Source organism: Phragmites australis, chromosome 19 (genome assembly GCF_958298935.1).
Source record: "Phragmites australis chromosome 19, lpPhrAust1.1, whole genome shotgun sequence".
Lineage (NCBI taxonomy): Eukaryota > Viridiplantae > Streptophyta > Magnoliopsida > Poales > Poaceae > Phragmites > Phragmites australis.
Genome location: NC_084939.1, coordinates 5,514,321 through 5,531,973, shown reverse-complemented (window position 1 = coordinate 5,531,973; position 17,653 = coordinate 5,514,321). Strand labels below are relative to the sequence as shown.

The 17,653-nt window shown below is 43.5% G+C and overlaps 1 protein-coding gene across 1 annotated transcript; it reads left to right on the top strand.

The window, feature by feature from the left end:
* The first annotated feature begins 719 nt into the window (after positions 1-719).
* Positions 720-2,099, top strand: LOC133901060 (uncharacterized). Its single transcript, XM_062342356.1, has one exon. It carries the CDS (start codon positions 897-899, stop codon positions 1,803-1,805), a length of 909 nt encoding a protein of 302 aa, XP_062198340.1. The 5' UTR covers positions 720-896; the 3' UTR covers positions 1,806-2,099.
* Positions 2,100-17,653: the final 15,554 nt, after the last annotated feature.

Here is a 17,653-nt window from a genome sequence, read left to right as displayed (position 1 = left end):
TTCCTATAAAAAAAAAGAGAGCGGGGCTAGTCGAATGGAAAATCTACTGCGCTGTTATGCTTCCAAGCCGTATAAGAGCACCTACGTGGTCATGAAAAATCCAGAACAAATTTGATAATGTAGAGTGTGTTATTATCAAGTATCTGAAACGATATCGGATACAAGTAGAACGAAGAGGACAAATTACAACGTTTAATATTAACTTTTTTATTCCGCGATAGTTATATTTTTTTTGTTTCTTTTTATGGTATTTTAGAAGTGTAAACATCATGTGTTTTTTGGTTGAATTTTTGTGTGCTATTCCGAGGGTTGTGAGCACGGTACGGTAGTGTTGTCGGTGTAAGTACCCGGCGGGAAACGGACCCCTCCGCCGGAAGTACGAGCTTTTAGGGTCGTTCAGTTGAGATTTATATTAAAATAGGTAAAAAAATTATACCTTTTCTATTTAGAAATAGTATATGTATTTTTTAACTTGATCTTCGAAGTTGAATTTTGATTAAACTTTTTTTTTATAAAATATGTTATTTATAGATATAAAATTTATATAGTGTAAAATTATTTTAAATTATGAATCTAGTTATATAATTTATTATATGTTAAATATTTTTATAATTTAATTCATTGTTAGTTAGCATATAAAAGTTTATTTTTAAAAAAATACGTATATTATTTTTGAACGGAGTGGAGTAGATTTGATGAGAGAATTAACATCAGTTGCAAGAGATAAGTAGAATACGGAGTTGCCTTTCCTGCCCTCCGCCGTCGTCCTCGCGGACACGGTTGACCGCGATCTCCCTCAGCCCCACCGCCGCATTTCTCGCCGCCCTCCCCTGCTCACCTGTCCAAAACTCCGGCCTCCTCCCTCCCCTCCTCTGCACCGCACCCAACCAAACCCAATGGCGGAGGCGCTGCTGCTCGCGTGCCACCTCGCCCTCGCGCTCGCCCTCCTCGCCGCCTCCCTCTCCCACCTCCTCCTCGCCGCCGTCTCCCACCTCTCCCCCTCCTCCCTCCACCACCACAACAACCACCCACTCCTCCGCGTCCTCCGCCACCCCCTCCTGCGCCTCCTCCCGCCGCTCCTCGCGCTCCCTTTCCCCTTCCTCCCCCTCGCCGCCACCGCCTCCGGTCTCCTCCCGCTCCTCCTCCTCCCGCCGCTGCTCCCCCTCCTCCCGCTGCCCTTCCTCCCTCCCCACCTCCCGCTCCTCCGCCCGCTTCTCCTCTCCCTGCCCTTCCTCCTCCTTGCGCGGGCCGCAAACCTCCTCGCCGCCTCATTCCCGGCCACCGACCTCCAGCCGCACGCGCTCGCCGTCGCGCGCCTCCTCCTCCTGGCCGCCGCGGGGGCCTCCCTCGCGTCCTCACTCTCCACGCCGAGGACCCCGGCCCACTTCGCCGCCGAGACCGCGCTGGCCTGTGCGGGAGCAGTGGGCGGGCTCTGGGCGGCGCAAAGCGGGTTCAGCCTCTACGTCGACGCGTGCGTGGCCGCGGGTTGCCACCGCCTCATGGACGCCGGCGCCTCGGCGCCGGCCACGCGATGCGACGTCGAAGAGGCCAGGCTCAGGGCCGTCGCCGTCATGGACCTTGCCCTGTCGGTGCACTGTGTCATCGTAGCCGCCGTCGCGGCCGGGTTCTGCCTCGGGGTGGCGAGGTGGTTCGGGGTGGACGGCGGTGCCGGCGGTGGTGCTGGTATGGGGAAGAGACATAATGGATCGTACGATGCATTGCCCACGGTGGCGTCGGCTGGAGCAATGGCTGAGATGGAGCATTTGCCGGGGAAGGGCGTTGGCAAGAGCGTGGCGCAGGAATGAAACAGGATGCATTGTACTGGATTAACTAGGTACATCTTGATCGTCCCGTCTATCTGATCTTGTTCAGGTGTCAACTCCCCGAAATGAATGGGAGATTTGGGTCGAAATGGCGGCAGAATTTGTTCTGAGGAACGCTGATGTTTAGTTGCTAAAGAGGGTACTAGTGGCACCTGTGGAACCATTGCCTTGTTGAATTGGCCAATGGAGCCCAATCTATAGCTCGACATTTGTTGTAGGTCATTCCACTGACCTCATTGCTTTTGCTGATGTATACAATGTAGTATTTGGTAGTCCTGTCTAGTCCCATCATGAGATTTCATTCCCATTATTACTCGTTTATTACTGGCTTCATTAGCTGCACTGACCATGGCATTGTTTGTCTGCGGAAGTTGTGCTTTGTTTGAAGCAGCATCCATATGCCAAACCTCTTTGTGCGCACAATGTTTGTTCATGAATAAACTTCATGGTACCTTGCAAAACACATTTGCTGAATTGTATGAGTGCATCTATCCAATGCTATTTATCCTGAGTTCATTGTACTAGGATTCTATTATGCTTTAAAGGTCCGCCGTTATCGCCATGAGCTCTTTGCAGTTTTGTTCTGAGAAACCCACAAATGTGAGAGAAATGAGAGAAGTTGAAGTAACCACTGATAACCTCATGATGATGTTAGGTGCATGCATCATATGTTACATATTCATAAAGTGGTATAAACAATGAACTGATGCAACTGGAAATCTGGAATTGCTCTGAAGCAAGAGGATGATTCACCACCTGCAGGCCATATGGACACCAATGCTAGATTTGTATCCGCGTGATTTGTTGCATTTAGTATGGATTCTCAATTGTTCTATTAGAACATGAAGAAAAGGATTATCCAGCAAACTGAAGGTAATTAGTAAGGTTGACAAGAACCATATTCAGTTTTACCATGATTCACTGCATTTTCTTAGCCTATATCTTTAACTAGTGAAAAGAATATTTCTGCTAGTGATAGGCTTGTCATGATGCATTATTATCAATTTTATGTGCTACTCACCCATATCCTTATCTTTCGTTGCAGAAGATAATATTACTTAGGGAGTTAGCTGAGCAAATTTTCACCTTCAGATTTATCCTTGAATTTTGCAAATGATCCCTTTATTGTATAGTGGATGTTATTCCCTTTTTTGCTGTCTATCATATATAACCGTAATATATAGGTATTTCTCGGTCGAGTGTGGCAAACCATGTGTTATTTTCTTCTCGTCTCCTCTTTTGTGGTTGCGGTCAAGCAAATTTTCTTTTGCTGGTTAAATAACAGTGGTGGATGGAGCAAACCGTGCAACTAACCAGTAGTGTTTGAGCAGTATGTTTGAAAGCCCGTAGTATTGTAACACCCCAAATTTGCCACCTGGAAATTTCTTCAAGAAATGGAATTCGTAATGCCTTTTTTTGCATAAACCAAATAAAGGAACTAATGTGATCAATGAATTTGCAAGGAAAATAGAGTAAGGAAATGCTTGAGAAATGGAAAAGGGAAACAAAAAGGAAAAATAGAAAACCTTCCCGGGCCCCTTTCCCCTCTTAGCCCAACCCCACCCCCCAATTTCTCTCTGTAGCCGAACCACCTCCCTTGGCCCAACCGGGCTCCGACCCACCTCCCTCCCGTGCCCAAGCACCGTAGGCCGAACCGCCCAGCTTCGTGCATCCCGGCCCAAGCCACCCAGCCTGCTCCCCTCCCTTCCTCTCCCCTCCACTCACGCCTCGCTTTAGGCCAAAGCCGCTCCTCGGCATGTCTCCGCGCTGCGTCCAACTCCCGTTCCCTCTCTCACGCCTGGGCCCACATGTTGGACCTTCCTTCTACCTCACCCCCTCCTTCCTTTCTTCTCTCTCTGCAGCCTAACTGATGCACCCGCTCAATCCGCATCGAGAAAAGAAAAGGAATCCCCCGTAGTTGAATAGGAGGAAGGCTTGACAAAGAAGAAGGGAAGGAGACCACACAATTGAAGGGATCGGGGCTTGGAAAATGGAAGTCATGCGAAATCCCAGTCATCCACCGAACCCTAGCTCAACTCGAATTTGCCACCCCAAGCTATATACCCCCTCCCCTGAGACCCCCTTGAGCATCCCTAACACCCTCGCACTCTTTCTCGGGTTCCCAGAGCTCTAGTGTTGTTTGAGAGTGCTCCCGCTGAGCTCCATTTGTTGTGCCGTTGTGAGCCTCCTCGACGTCCACATGCCCCTAAAACGAGATCACTGTCGCCTAGGGTCTTCTTCAGCAGCTCGCAGTCTGAGCACCGGAGCGCAATTCCGTCAACCTCCCGAGCTTGTGCCACCGTGAACCCTCATTGTCGACGTCACCCAGCCGCCGGAGCCAAGGTAGCGAGTCCTCTCCCCCGTCGTTGGATCGTGATAGATCAATTAGGATTAGATTGATTACATACTAGTTCACGCTATCAATCTCGGCCACTGGATGTAGATCGTACACTCTAGATTTAATTAGGTCGAAGCCAAGTTAGCACACCCACGTCAGCGTGCCACATGCGCGTTTTGTCTGGCGTGGCAGCCTAGTTAGCACAAACCGACCCAGTTAGCAAGCCACGTCAGCAGGATGACATCATCATGCACAATAAAGCCCTTTTCCTAATAATAATTGTTTAGAAAATTTAGAATAATTATGTTGATGTTTTAAATAGGTTTTCTTTAATGTTTTAATTCTGGAAAATTCTAAATAAATAGAATAAATTAAGAAATGGGTTTTTATTTAGTAAAATATTTTAGGAAAATATTTTTCAACTCCTTTTAAAGTTTATTTAATTCCTAACAATTATTTTTAATTCCTATTAATTGCTAGAAAATCCAAATAATTCTAAAAAATCTAAGAAAACTCATACACCTTCCTTTCACCATTCCAAGTCATATCTCCACCGTTGCAACTCTGATCTAATCGTTCCCTTCTCCAATAAATCACTAAAAATTATAAAAGTGATAAATTGAGTTGTTTTGTGTTTTTTTTTTTTTTGCTTTTTCTTGGTTCTTGATGTTTATTGCTTGTTTTATTCTATGCTTAGATGCCGATGCTCAGGAGGAGGAGTTTGCATGTTTTTAGGACTAGGAGTCGAGGAACTCGCTGAGCATTAGGGTGAAGGCAAGTTGTCCTTGATGCATTTTGCTCCTAAATTTTTTAAATGTTTTTGTTTTGCAAAGTTGCACGCTTATAGTTTTCGATGGGAAACCCAAGATAGGCCTGACTTATTCTTTCTGAATCTATCTTGTTGCCTCGGTTTTGGTGGGATCAAATGTAGAATTTGCTTAGTTTTTTTTGGGAGTTGGATCATGACACTTAGTATAATAATTTTGATCATGGTACTATGCAACATGAGATAAATTTTGTAATAATATTTTTTAGCAACATGGACTAGAAAATTTAGTAAGAGGGTGGTTTGAGTTGCTAAGGGCAGGTTGATGGTAGTCTTAATCAATTTGATTAAGAACCGATTCATAGTGCGATCGGATCGAGCTTTACAATACAACAACAAGCATTGTATGAGACGGGTCTAGCCAACTAATTATTTTTCTCCCAACATAGTGTAGACTAGATGGTGGAATGGGAAACAAAATTATAATTTCCCTGGATCTATGGTGCAAGAGGGGACTTCCATTGTTGAGGTATTATTCACACGACAGTGAAACCTTAGCAGGTAGATACTTGTTGGGATAGACTTTGTAAAGAACTTGCAATGGATTCCTAGCACACACCACAGAAGTATGTAAGACTTTTTGTCGGTCTACGAATACTCAGCAAAAATAGGATGACACGTCTTGTGGGTAAAGTGTACAAGCTCTGCAGAGTGTAAAACTGATTAATCTGCCGTGTTTGTGATTATGAGCGGCGATAAATGCAACACACGATTAGGATACACTAGTAATGGTTTGAGGTGGTCAACTTCGGGGTGGTGGTTCATTCATGGTTGTGGAAACCATGTTTGAAGTGGTCAACTTGGGTTTAGATGGTTTATGTCGAGAGGAGTAATTCTTGATGTGGTTTTTTATTCATATATTGACTTTCACTTTTATTAAATGCATTGTTAAATTCCGCCTTTATGCAAATGAGCCCCGATAAGCTTTGTTATTGTGAATGCCTTCATTTTGTCTTTTACCACAACCTGCAGGATACGAGACGTACTCAAAGTTGTTATAACCATAATGCTCAATCGGGGAAGATTTTGAGGATTACTCCGAGGGCGGAGAATTCTAAGTTGGTGCTCTACATCGATTGTTTGTGGAAGATGCGGAATAAGAAGATCGCGCTGGCTACGGTGTTTATTTACCTTTTAATCCTTGAAGGTCCTTTATGTAATAACAAATATTCTCATCAAGTTATGACATTGTGTTTTGTTATTATCTATGAAATCTCTATATATTGAGTTTGATTTCTAGTTTAATATATGGTATGGGTATTGTTCTATCTTTAGATCGGTCTGCTATGAGACCAATTTTTCCATGTAGTAAATCCAATTAATGATGTGTTTTCGTATGCTTCCCGGGGTCACTGTGCTGCAAACTTTTCTTCATTAGCTGCAAGAATCTTCTATTGACTTATCAGAGATATGCTTGGCAGCAAAAGGTGTCCTCTAGAGATACTGACATTGACAATTAATTATTTATCGTACCAACTGTGCACCAGATCTACACTTTATGGATCTCTCACCTAGTGCTTCTTTTTGTTGGTGGAAAAACCTTTTGGCTACTCCTTAAACCAAAGGGTCACTTAGTACATCAGCCCAGTAGAGATTCTTACCAAATTCTGATTTAGTTAGTCTGTGGGTGTCTAGGTGAATACCACCGGTCTCTGGTTGAACTTGTGCTTATGCGGCAATTGAATTGCTACGTTCAGAACACTATTGTCAATTGTGTAGATATCCAAATCAGGGCATGCTACGTTGGTGCGGTCCGTCCTCTCATCAACTCCTTTGCACACACTATTGTCCATTGCAGTGACCTCGTGGGTGATCAAGGAGATTGATAAGATCCGAAAGGCTTTCTTATGAGCGAGGGGATAGAGCAATGATAGGAGGCCGCTGCTCCCTCTCCTAGTCTCGTGTCTGCCGACCGTTGGGATTCAGAGGACTTGGTATTCAAGACCTCCGACTAGCTGGGTTTGCTTTTCGCTTCAAATGGCTTTGGTGCCAACGGAGTGACCCTACAAAACCATGGGCCTTACTCCCATTACATCACGAAAGAGAGGTTGTCGTACTGTTTGAAGCATCAACCAGGTTTGAGGTAGGAGATGGCACCTCCATTTTCTTTTGGACCGACTCCTGGATCAATAGCTAATCTATCAAAGCTATCTCCCCTGAGCTATTCAATTGTGTTGCTCCCTCTACCGCCAAGAAAATGACAATGATGGAGGCATGGAGGCATTAAACAATCAACATTGGGTTAGAGACGTTACTGGTCCTCTGTCTATACCGGCGCTTGTACACTATCTATAGGTTTGGTAACACATTGACTACAGGAAAATACACACCCAAGTCGGCATATCATGCAATGTTCCAAGGCTCCGTCCGATTTGAGGGTGCTGCTTTGGTATGGAAAACTCGGGCTCCCGCCAAGGTTAAATTCTTTGTATGGCTTGGTCTTCATGACCGGCTCTGGACGGCAGTCCGTAAGCACCGCCATGGACTCCAGGTGCATGATTCTTGCATGCATTATTTGCAGCTACCAGAAACTACCGACCATTTGCTTCTTCATTGCACTTTGGCTAGAGAAGCATGGTGGTGGATACTGGGGATCCAAGTGCCGATGGCGGAAACTCCACTCATTGCTTGGTGGCTTAACCTACGACACCGAGTTGCTACTGAATTTCGCAAAGGAGTGGACTCATTAGTCCTTCTCACTTGTTGAAGGCTCTGGTTATCGCGCAACAACATCATCTTCAACAACCACCGCATCTCTCCTCGGACTCCTTGGTAGCTCTCATCAGAGATGACATTGGTCGGTGGTGCAAGGCCGAGGCAAAGCACTTAGCGACCATCATGGCTAGGCTACGTTCTTTTGGCTCGGTCACTTGATTACCACTTCGGTTAGTTGTTGGTAGCTACCTAATCGTGTAATACTTCATCTACATTTTCTCGAACGAGCAGCTTTTGTGACCCGCCGAGTGTCGTTGTGTAAACCCATCTGTAGTTACTTTACTTCTTCTTATTTCAATGATACGCAACTCTCCTGCGTATTCGAGAGTATATGAATCTTTGTGACGAGTAATTTTCTCCATGTGGTTCCATGTAGTGGTGAGTGGGAACCATATGATCATTCCTTCCTTGCACCACGGCATTTTGATACAACTATCCAAGTATGTTACTTTAACATGGCCAGCACATCTAATCCTTAGCTATTCAGATATTAATATTTAGGGAAGTGCTGGCATGCTTTACAAATAAAATTGTGATTCTATCTTGCATCTTCTAAGAGGGTACTGAACCCTGTGATGTGGCTAAGTATCAACTCTACTCGATGCATTTAACTTCTGTGGCAAGCTGTATTATTGTCTTATGCATAGGTGTCAAGTCTATGAATAAAGACAGGTAAACATCATACACAGGAATGTAAGTGTTTAACTTTCTCTTGATACTAAAGCTGATTGTTTTTTTTTTGTATCCTTGTACTACCAGGTGTTTCTACATCAAAGATAGTGGTTAACTGCAGTTGGGAATCAAATGTAACCATGAGTCGGGCCAATTGATGGCATAGTCAGATACCATTGGACAAAGCTCTCTCTTAAAAGGATACTGCCACCGGGTAAAGCATATGGTCTCTTTCTAGGCAGTTGAGCCTATGCTTATCACTTTACCACCCTGTAATCCAACCAGCACCTTTTTGTTTAATTATACCTCAGTTATTGCTTGTCTTGGTGAGATTAGTTTAGTATTTTGTGCTCACTGCATCATGCATAGTAGCTTCTGAACACTATATAACTGTCCACTAAGTTCTCTCATTTCCATGCGCCTCCAATGTTGTCTGCACTGTAAGTCTAGAACCAAGTGTGACAATTGGCATGGCTCTCTTGGTCCCTCTCCCTTGAAGGCTTTCCCTGGTAGGTCTTGTTGGCCTCACAGCTAGCACATATCCATCATGCCTCATGGGAAAGCCTTCAGGGAAGAGGGAAACCAAACAAGCCACAGTGCCTGTGCCCAACAGCCAAGATGTGTAGTGATTAATTGTTTGTGTATTTGATCAGTTGTTTTTTTTATAAGAACTTGAGTAACCGTTTGTTGTGTTGATTGTTCGAAATGAACTTAGCTTTCTGGACCGGCATCGGTTGCCGGATGTATAAGAAATCGACAATGTGGGATTTGTAAGTTTCTTATCTTTACAAGGCTGTGGATGCTATTGATCATCTCACTTGTAACCAGGTAAGAGAAGGAGAAGAGGGTCAGTTGCCAAACTTTTCTTCTCTTTGAGCTCTCAACATAACTGAATGGAGCGCATGCTTTGCAAAGGTATGAGCAACCTCATGATAGTGAAAGATCAAACAAGTTCAAGAGGATTTACTAACATCGAACAAAAGAAATTCCTTAAAAGAAAATCTTGCACGAATTAGAAGCTGCACACATGGCATGATATTGGCAATAAAGAATGTAGAGTAGGACCTGAATGAGTTTCCGTTGTTTTTTTATTTAAAGGAAGTTCCGGGTGGTTCATTGCGCAAGTGCATGAGCTCGTGGTTTTGGGTTCGTATATCAAATGTAAGTCCTGTTATCTTTCCTGAAAAGTGTCTAATCTGTTATTTTAGTTGCACAAAGCTGACGTTTTTTATGTTTATTCTTTCTATTGTAGGTGAAGGTTGCCACTGTTGACGGTGCTTAACTTTCCAAACAGATGCATAGGTTAGCAATACTCTGCTCCAGCTTTATGGGTGCTTGCCAAACTGCCGGTTTATCACGTTGCATCATGAAATGGACCTTTTGTTGTTTGAGTACAGTCAGATACCAACGATCGAACGAAACCGTGCATAACCCATTTGTGACACCTGTTAAGTGACAGTTAAGCCAATTATTCTGTCCAGATGATTACTTTTACCGGAGCTTCTTTTTTTTCCTTTTCTTTTTTGAGATGTTTCTAGAGCTTCTTACACTGTATACACAGCATCAACTTGGCTGCGTTAATGTGTTTACATGTCTCCGGTGCACTCATGGACTTCGAACATAAAATGGTACAATCCATGCAGAAATGGAGTGTTCTTCATGTACTTGCAGGATGTCGTTCTCAATTTTCGACCTGGAGGTACAATCCAAAATAGTTGCGTGTATCTTGTTATCTAGACTAATCTATCTATGTATCTAAACTATAAAAAGTACGAGTTGAAACTATTATATGTGCAACTCACAAAAGTGTACATGGAACAACCAGCACCTTTAGATCTATCCTCAGCGATCACATCCAACAACCAGGATTTGTTCCATGCCATGCCATTGCATCTAACTGCTGAGATCTGTTGATGATGCAACACACGACACCTTCACCCCAATCAATTTGGAAATCTTCAATCAGTTTGTATTTGCAATCAATTAACGGATGCTATCAACATTAAATATCCTTAATATATTACTATTTCATTTCATCTATATCAAATAATCAATTAATCTCATTCCAAAATACAGCCCAAATCAATTAATCTCCTTCCAAAATACCACCCCAATCAATTAGTTATGATCAATTTGGAAACCTCCTCCTCTCATAAATCTTTCTTGCTTGTCACAATTATCTCATCACTTCCTCACATATACGCCTATGCTGATCTCCTACTTCGCTCTACCTATGCCACCTCTGGGGGACCACTATCGTCCCATGCCGCTGTTGTGTATCCGCAACTGCCCCATGCCATGATCCCGTGCTGGCGGCCACCTCCTACCGATGTTGCGAGGTGAGGCATCCGTTCTGCCATTTGATCTACGGTCTGTTGGATTGCTCGTGTTCTTGTGTACCAGACTATTTTTCCATGTGCTTTATTGGTTCTAACTTTCATGGACGCTTACGCACATCTCTTGTTTGTTGAAATGCCATAATTTCAGTTCCATATGCCAAACACAATCTATGTGAAAAAATTGTTTGTTATTTCCTATGTTATATTTAGGTGGTCATGGATCAGATGCTTTAATTTTTTTTCTTGTTACTCTAAAATATTGGAATTGAAAAATAACGACGAGTCTATGAAAGAAAGTGCAAGATCCTAGCTAGCACTTGGCACAAGATATTTTCAGGAGTTATTTTCACTTTTCAGGTATGGAATACTTCTTACTATTATATTTTTCAACTGCAATTTTGATATTTTATTTCAATTAATTTTTAGATGTTTGATTCTTGTGGAGTGATTCTTCCATGTAGGATTAGTTAAAAGGTAGTTAAATATCATAGCTATGTTACGGTTTTAATGCATGCATGAACAACATACACGAGAGGCATCATGTTTTAATAATAGGTAATTCGGAATCTTGTGTTCCCATTTTCTAGAGCTACACGAAATCAGTTATTTGGATAAATTATCTGGGCTCTGAGAAGGGTATGCTAAATTTGGATGATATTGCAATACTTTGATAATTTGCTTTCTTGAAAAATATATCCATGTTCTTGTAATTACTTGTTGTTGAATTTATATTGACAACATGTGTATTGCTGGGTGAGATTATTAATTCGATGCATTACACATGCACCTGTATAAATTTTTGGCTCTCATTACAATATTGTTGATTCCATATGTTTATAACACGTGTGTTGCTAGTGTATAATAAAAAAATCTGGTTAAATGTTAACACCATGCACGTCAAAATAGTTTGGGCTTTTAGATCTCCATCTAATATCTCCGATCCACTCTCCACTCTGCCCGAATATTACTCATCCTCTGCAACAGCCTAATTTCTAAAACCAAAAGAAATAAAGAAAACTTCTTATATAAAGAAAATAAAAGGCTTTTCAAAACTAAATAAACCCTAAGTGTGTATATGCATATATGTATACATACATGTATATATGTGTATGTGTATATATGTATAGGCATATATACCTAGGAAAGGGTTATTTTCTTTATATAAGAATATATAAGTATATATATAAATAATTATTTGATTGATCGCTTGATTGCTTCTGTGAGCTAACACACACACACACACACACGAGTATATGATGTATATGTATAAATATATACAAGTATATACAATAGAATACCTAGAGAAAAGAAGAAAAGAAATAGAAAAGAGAAAGGAAAAAAGAGAAAACCATTTAGGCTGAAACCCAACCCAACATCCTTTCCTCTCTTTCCCTCCGCCAGGGCCTCACGGAGCTGACCGGCCCAGCTGCTCCCCCTCTTCCCTCTCTCCGTGTTGAGTCACTGACATCCTAGGCCCATGAGTCATCTCCCTCCTCCTGCGATCCCCTCCCCTCTCTCTACTATGCCTAGTCCAAAACATCGACGAGTCCCGATCAAATATGCCAAGAACCACGTGGTGGAGACCTTCTAGAAGCTCATTCGTGTTGCATAAGGACACCTATGCAAAAGCCCTCAATACCGAGCCGAAATAGAGATAAAACAAGGGAGAATTGATTTGGATTGAACGTGCGCAAGCCAAACTCCACAGAACCCTAAATCAGATTGACTTAGAACTCTCACACACCCAATGTATAAATATGTGCCCCCAAAGAACCGCAGCTTTTCCCTGAAGAACCGAGGCAAATACGCCATAGGAACCCTACAACATCGAGCTACGAAGCCCGCCGCTGTTGTTTTCGCGCTCGTCAGGGAAAACCGAGCGCCGTAGCTCAATTCCGGTGAGTCTTCGGTCAGGCGCCGCAACAGAAAAGTTGTTCACCATCATTTTCGCGCCAGAGAACGGAGAGGTGAGATCTCACCTGTTGGATCTATCTGTAGGGCCCATATTAGATTGAGTTTTGGTGAGAGTAGATGTGAGCCGTTATTTCCGAGATGGATGGCTCGGATTTAATGAAGCTAGACGGCGCCGTTACCGGCCGTGACACCATCGTCTTTGCCACATCATCCTGCTTAGTTGTAGGCCACGTTAGTCTTTTTTGCTGACGTAGTAGGTCACACGGCAAAAGTTGTTGCGTCAGCAAGCCTAGTTAGCATTTTCTTTTAATTGTTTTATGATCTGCTGACATCATAAATCCTATAATATTATGTAATAATTATTTTTTTAGTATAAAAATAATTCTAAAATAGGTTTAATTTGGAAAATAATTTTAATAATGTTTTAGTAGTTTAATATATTTTTTATAATTCAAATAAATGCTAAAATATCCAAAAAAATCCTAGAAAATCGTAGATGACTTTGAAAAATTCTAGAAAATTTCTAGAAAAATAATTTTATCTTTAGATAATAGTTTTTGTCCTATTTTAATTTTTTTGAGTTGTAACTTGTTAATCGTAGCTCTGTTTTGACCCATTCTTTCACCAGATTGTTCGAAAAAGCGTGATCATGTGTGATATTGTTTGTTGTGTGATAATTGATTTTTTTTTCGATCTTGGTGTTTATATGTTACCTTTTTGCTTATGTTTGCGAGTAGATACTAATATTTCGGAGGATCTAGAAGTACTATATGATTGAGACTTTGCAGGTCCAACTAAATATTGTGAAGGTAAGCTGTGTTTTTGAACATATTTATCTCAGTTTTACAAATATTTTATTTTACAAACATGCATGCTAATAAATTGTTAGGAATCCCAAGAGATATATTTTTTCCTAGTTTTCCCTTATCATCCTTATAGCCAAGGTTATGGTTTAGGTTATGGGAGGGTAGATGATGCTTAGTCTTGCTTTGGGATGGTAATCATGATAATGGCTCTACGAATTTTGATAATAGTCCCATGCAACAATGATGAAAGATGATGACATATTTGAGCAATGATTTGAAGAGACTGGTATAGGTTATACTGTAGGGATGTAGTAGTCTTGATCAAATCTAAGGACCAGTTCATGGAATGATCTTTCCATGTAAATGATACAACCACAAGCTTGAAATGGAACGGGCCTAGCTGATTAATTTGCATACTCTCAGCATTGTGTAGAGCATCCGATTGTGTGGAACAGAAGGGTGTACTTTTGGGGTGTTCGATTGACGCAAGACAGGGCTTTTGTTGATGAGTTGTATTCACGCGGTGGTGAAACCTTAGCGGGTATGCACATGCTGAGATGGGCATTGTAAAGGTTTGAAGTGGTCAACTAGATGCACACCTCGAAAATATATAAGGTACTGACGGGTACCGATAACAGAGTATGATCATGACTTGTGGGTAAAGTGTGAGTGTAAAACTGGTTAATCAGCCGTACTCACGGTTACGAGTGGCAAGGAACACCTCACATGATTATAATTTGATGGTTTGGTAGGTTGAGTCAATCAAGGTGGTGGGAACTATGATTGAGATGTGTTAACCTTGGTGGTGGGAACATTGGTTGAGGTGTTGGAATGTTGGATAAGTAAAGATGGTTGGAATATTGAGGTGGTTCTCTATTTACTATCTTTTACTTAATCAATATTACTTTTCAATGTTTTACTTAAATGTTGTTTCATGAAAAAGAGCCATATTGTCATATATGTTGGTATATATATATATTCAGATATGTTAATAATTGGCAAGTGTTCCAGTGTGCACCGAATTAATTTCTAAACTTAAAAATTGCATTAAGATGACCATGTGCGTATTTGGTTTATTGGTTTTTATGGTTTTTTATGTGGAGATTTGAATTTGAATATCTCTCAAATTCAAATCTAATCTATAGATTCAAATTCAGTTGAATCCAATATCAGATCGAACTCTGTCAGAATTCAAATACTTTGAGATCACTTATCTCCCAAAAATCAAGACATCACATTCAAATTCAAATCCTAATTCAAATGAACTTATTTTAATTAGTACCAAATCAAATTCCCCTTTCAAATCCATTTCCTAATTCAAATAAACTTATTTTAATTAGTACCAAATCAAATCCCCCTTTCAAATCCATTTCCTTCCTTTCTAGGCCCATTCCTTCTTCCTTCCTGACCTAGCCCGTCTCACCCTCTCTCTTTCTCCCCTGGGCCTGGCCCCTTCCCCCTCTGCGCGGGCCCAACCCAGCAGCCTAGCCGACCCTCCCTCCCCTCCTCTACGCACATGGGCCGCCGCCACGCCGTCTCAGCCCAGTGCCACGCGCAGCAGCCTAGCCGTGCGCCCCTTCTCTTCCCTCTCCTCCCTCACCGATGAGTGAACCCCACGAGCCAGCTCTTTCTCCCTCCTCCAACTCTCCTCTCTTTGTTCATAGTCACGCCGCCGCTTTTCCCTGTAATCAAGGTACGACGACTTCCGGCCGGCCTTGCTCTCTCCAGTCATCTCTCCCTCTCTCTGCTCTCACAAGCGCGCAGCTCGAGGTGATGCGCTGACAGCATGCGACTTCGGTGGTCACTCCTCCCCGGCTGGATGACGGTCACGCGGCCACGCACCGCGGGATTCCCAGTGGGCGCCGCCCCGCCCTCCGTTCTGCTCATCGGGATGATGATTCGATGCCACCACCTGCTTCCTCTCTCTCTCTCTATAAGATGGGTAGGCCCTTTTCCCCTTCTCTGTCGTCTGCATCCCACACCACCGCCACCACTACGAGCCATCCCTCACGACGCTGGAAACCGAGGAGCGGAGGAGCCAAGGGTGATCTGCAGCACATCCCGAGCTTGCCCTTCAGCTTCGCGCGAGAGTTTGAGCACACGTCGTGGAGAGTCGGAGCTCGGAGTAAAGACTGCTCCGCCGCCGAGACGGGATCTCCACTGCCAGCCACATGCAGAACCCTCTGATCTCGGTGAGCCTCCCCACTCCTTGATACCCCCTCTCCGTAGTTTATTAGGGGGTCTGTGTCTGTGGGAATTTTTCCCCGCCGCCGCGGTGTGGCCACCGCCAACTACTCCACCCTCTCTTTGTGTGAGTCGGCCTTCGTGCCGACGAGCCCCAGGAGCATTAGGCTCCTTTTCTTGCAGGAAGATCATGCCTAATCCAGGGGAAGTGCTGTCCGTTTCTTCCGTCGCTGCCCCTCGTACTCACCCGGCCGTAGGATCTCGTAGAGCCCCAGCCCCTTCCTTCCCCATTCCAGCGAGCTTTCCGGTGAAGCGCAGCCGTGTACCACGCCTCCGGCCCCTTCTCTGCTCCGCTCCGTCCGGCAAGCACGCGCGTGCGTCACGCAGATCTCTCGGCCACGTCGGCGCGGCCCAGCCAAGCAGGACACGGCTCAGCCTGCTAACGGGCCGGCCTGCTAGTGCTGCCCAGTGGATGAAGGCCCTTTTCAAACAGGTCGGCCTTCTTTACTCTGGTCCAAGCTCAGATCAAGCCCAGACCAAAGCCCGACCCAATCCAAATCAAGCCCTAGCCTAGCACTGTTCAGTGGGACCCACAGAGTACTATTCAGTGGGACCCTAGAGTACTGTTTAGTGGGACCCACTATGGCCCTAATTATGAATATTATCATTTTAGAATTTCTCAAAATAATTTTAGATTAATCTTTTTGGAATCTAACTTCTCTGTTCTGATTCCGATTTCTATTATTCTTTCGGCTAAATTCATCTAAATTCAAGATATATCTTTCTATCACAGTATGGTATCTATTAGGGCTTATTTGATTTTCCATTTGGTGTTATTTGATTCTTCAATAACATACGCCCACTTTAATCGTAATCGCGCTTTGTAGAATCGGAGGATTTCGTGTAGGATCCAGAGGATCCTGAAATCGACCAATGTCTAGAAGAAGAATTTGGAGAAGGAAAGTCATATCTTCTTGATCATTTTCAACCCAAGTTTCAATAATCTAATTGTTGGAACTATTTCCATAAACAATACCGAAGGGTTCAATCGGGGCAGAGAGAAAAAGTGGATGTGGAAGGGATCTCCTCTCTCTTGACCTCTTGGATCCTTTACATAGGTGAGGGTGAGAAGCGAAACTTTCTCTCCAACCCTTGGTGGGGTACAAATACTACATAAAGGCCCTTAGGCCTTTATATGAGCTGCTTTGTTATATAGGCTCCTTTGTGGGTCTGGGTCTTTCCCCCAATAATAGCCCCTCAGCTGTAAGCTCTGATGGGACAACAGGCGAATAGCTACAACTAGGAAAAGGTCCAGACTTATAGTCACCATGTATGTCTCGCTAAAAACTCTATCCCAAAAATCCAGTGAGAAAAAAAGGCATGGAGAAAAGAGCACGTACATGGTACTGATTTTTCTTTACATGACTGCTAGAGCTAGATACATTCTTATAACTACGCTTTGTCTTGCCTGACGAAGGGGTCTTGGGCGAAGGCTAAGGACTTCGACAGCTGGCGAAGGTGCTTCTTCCTCTGCAGTCGAAGTCGAAGGTACATCTTCGATGACGTTTTTGGCGAAGGCTGCCATCAAGGCTTCGGCGATCTTCAATGATGTGCTTGGCGAAGGCTGTCGTCGGGGCTTCAGCGGGCGTAGCTTCAACGTAGTCGATGTAGCCAAGTTTGAAAGCTACTACCACGGCCTAGTGAAGGCAATGATGTCCTCGCATCCCTGCTCACATGTGCCGGCCAAACTCCTGGGACCCTGGACATGATTTTAATCTGGGTGCCCCCTGTAGCCCCTCTTGACCGGTGTTCGTGAGTGGTGAAGGATGTCACGCAATTGACGTAGTCAGAGTCAGCATGTGCGAAGTCATTATGGCTAAAGCCCCTCTGGTCGATGGAGTCATAGTCGACGGAGGCGAAGTCAACATGCCCAAAGCCTCTTTGGTGACATGGTCGTGGTCGTGGTTGACACATGTGAAGGCATCACAACCGAAGACCCTCTGGTCGACGTCCAAGTCGATAAAGCAAAGGTGTCA

Bases quoted from the DNA above. Each gene is read 5' to 3' on its own strand.
- LOC133901060 (XM_062342356.1), top strand. From the start codon at position 897: ATGGCGGAGGCGCTGCTGCTCGCGTGCCACCTCGCCCTCGCGCTCGCC.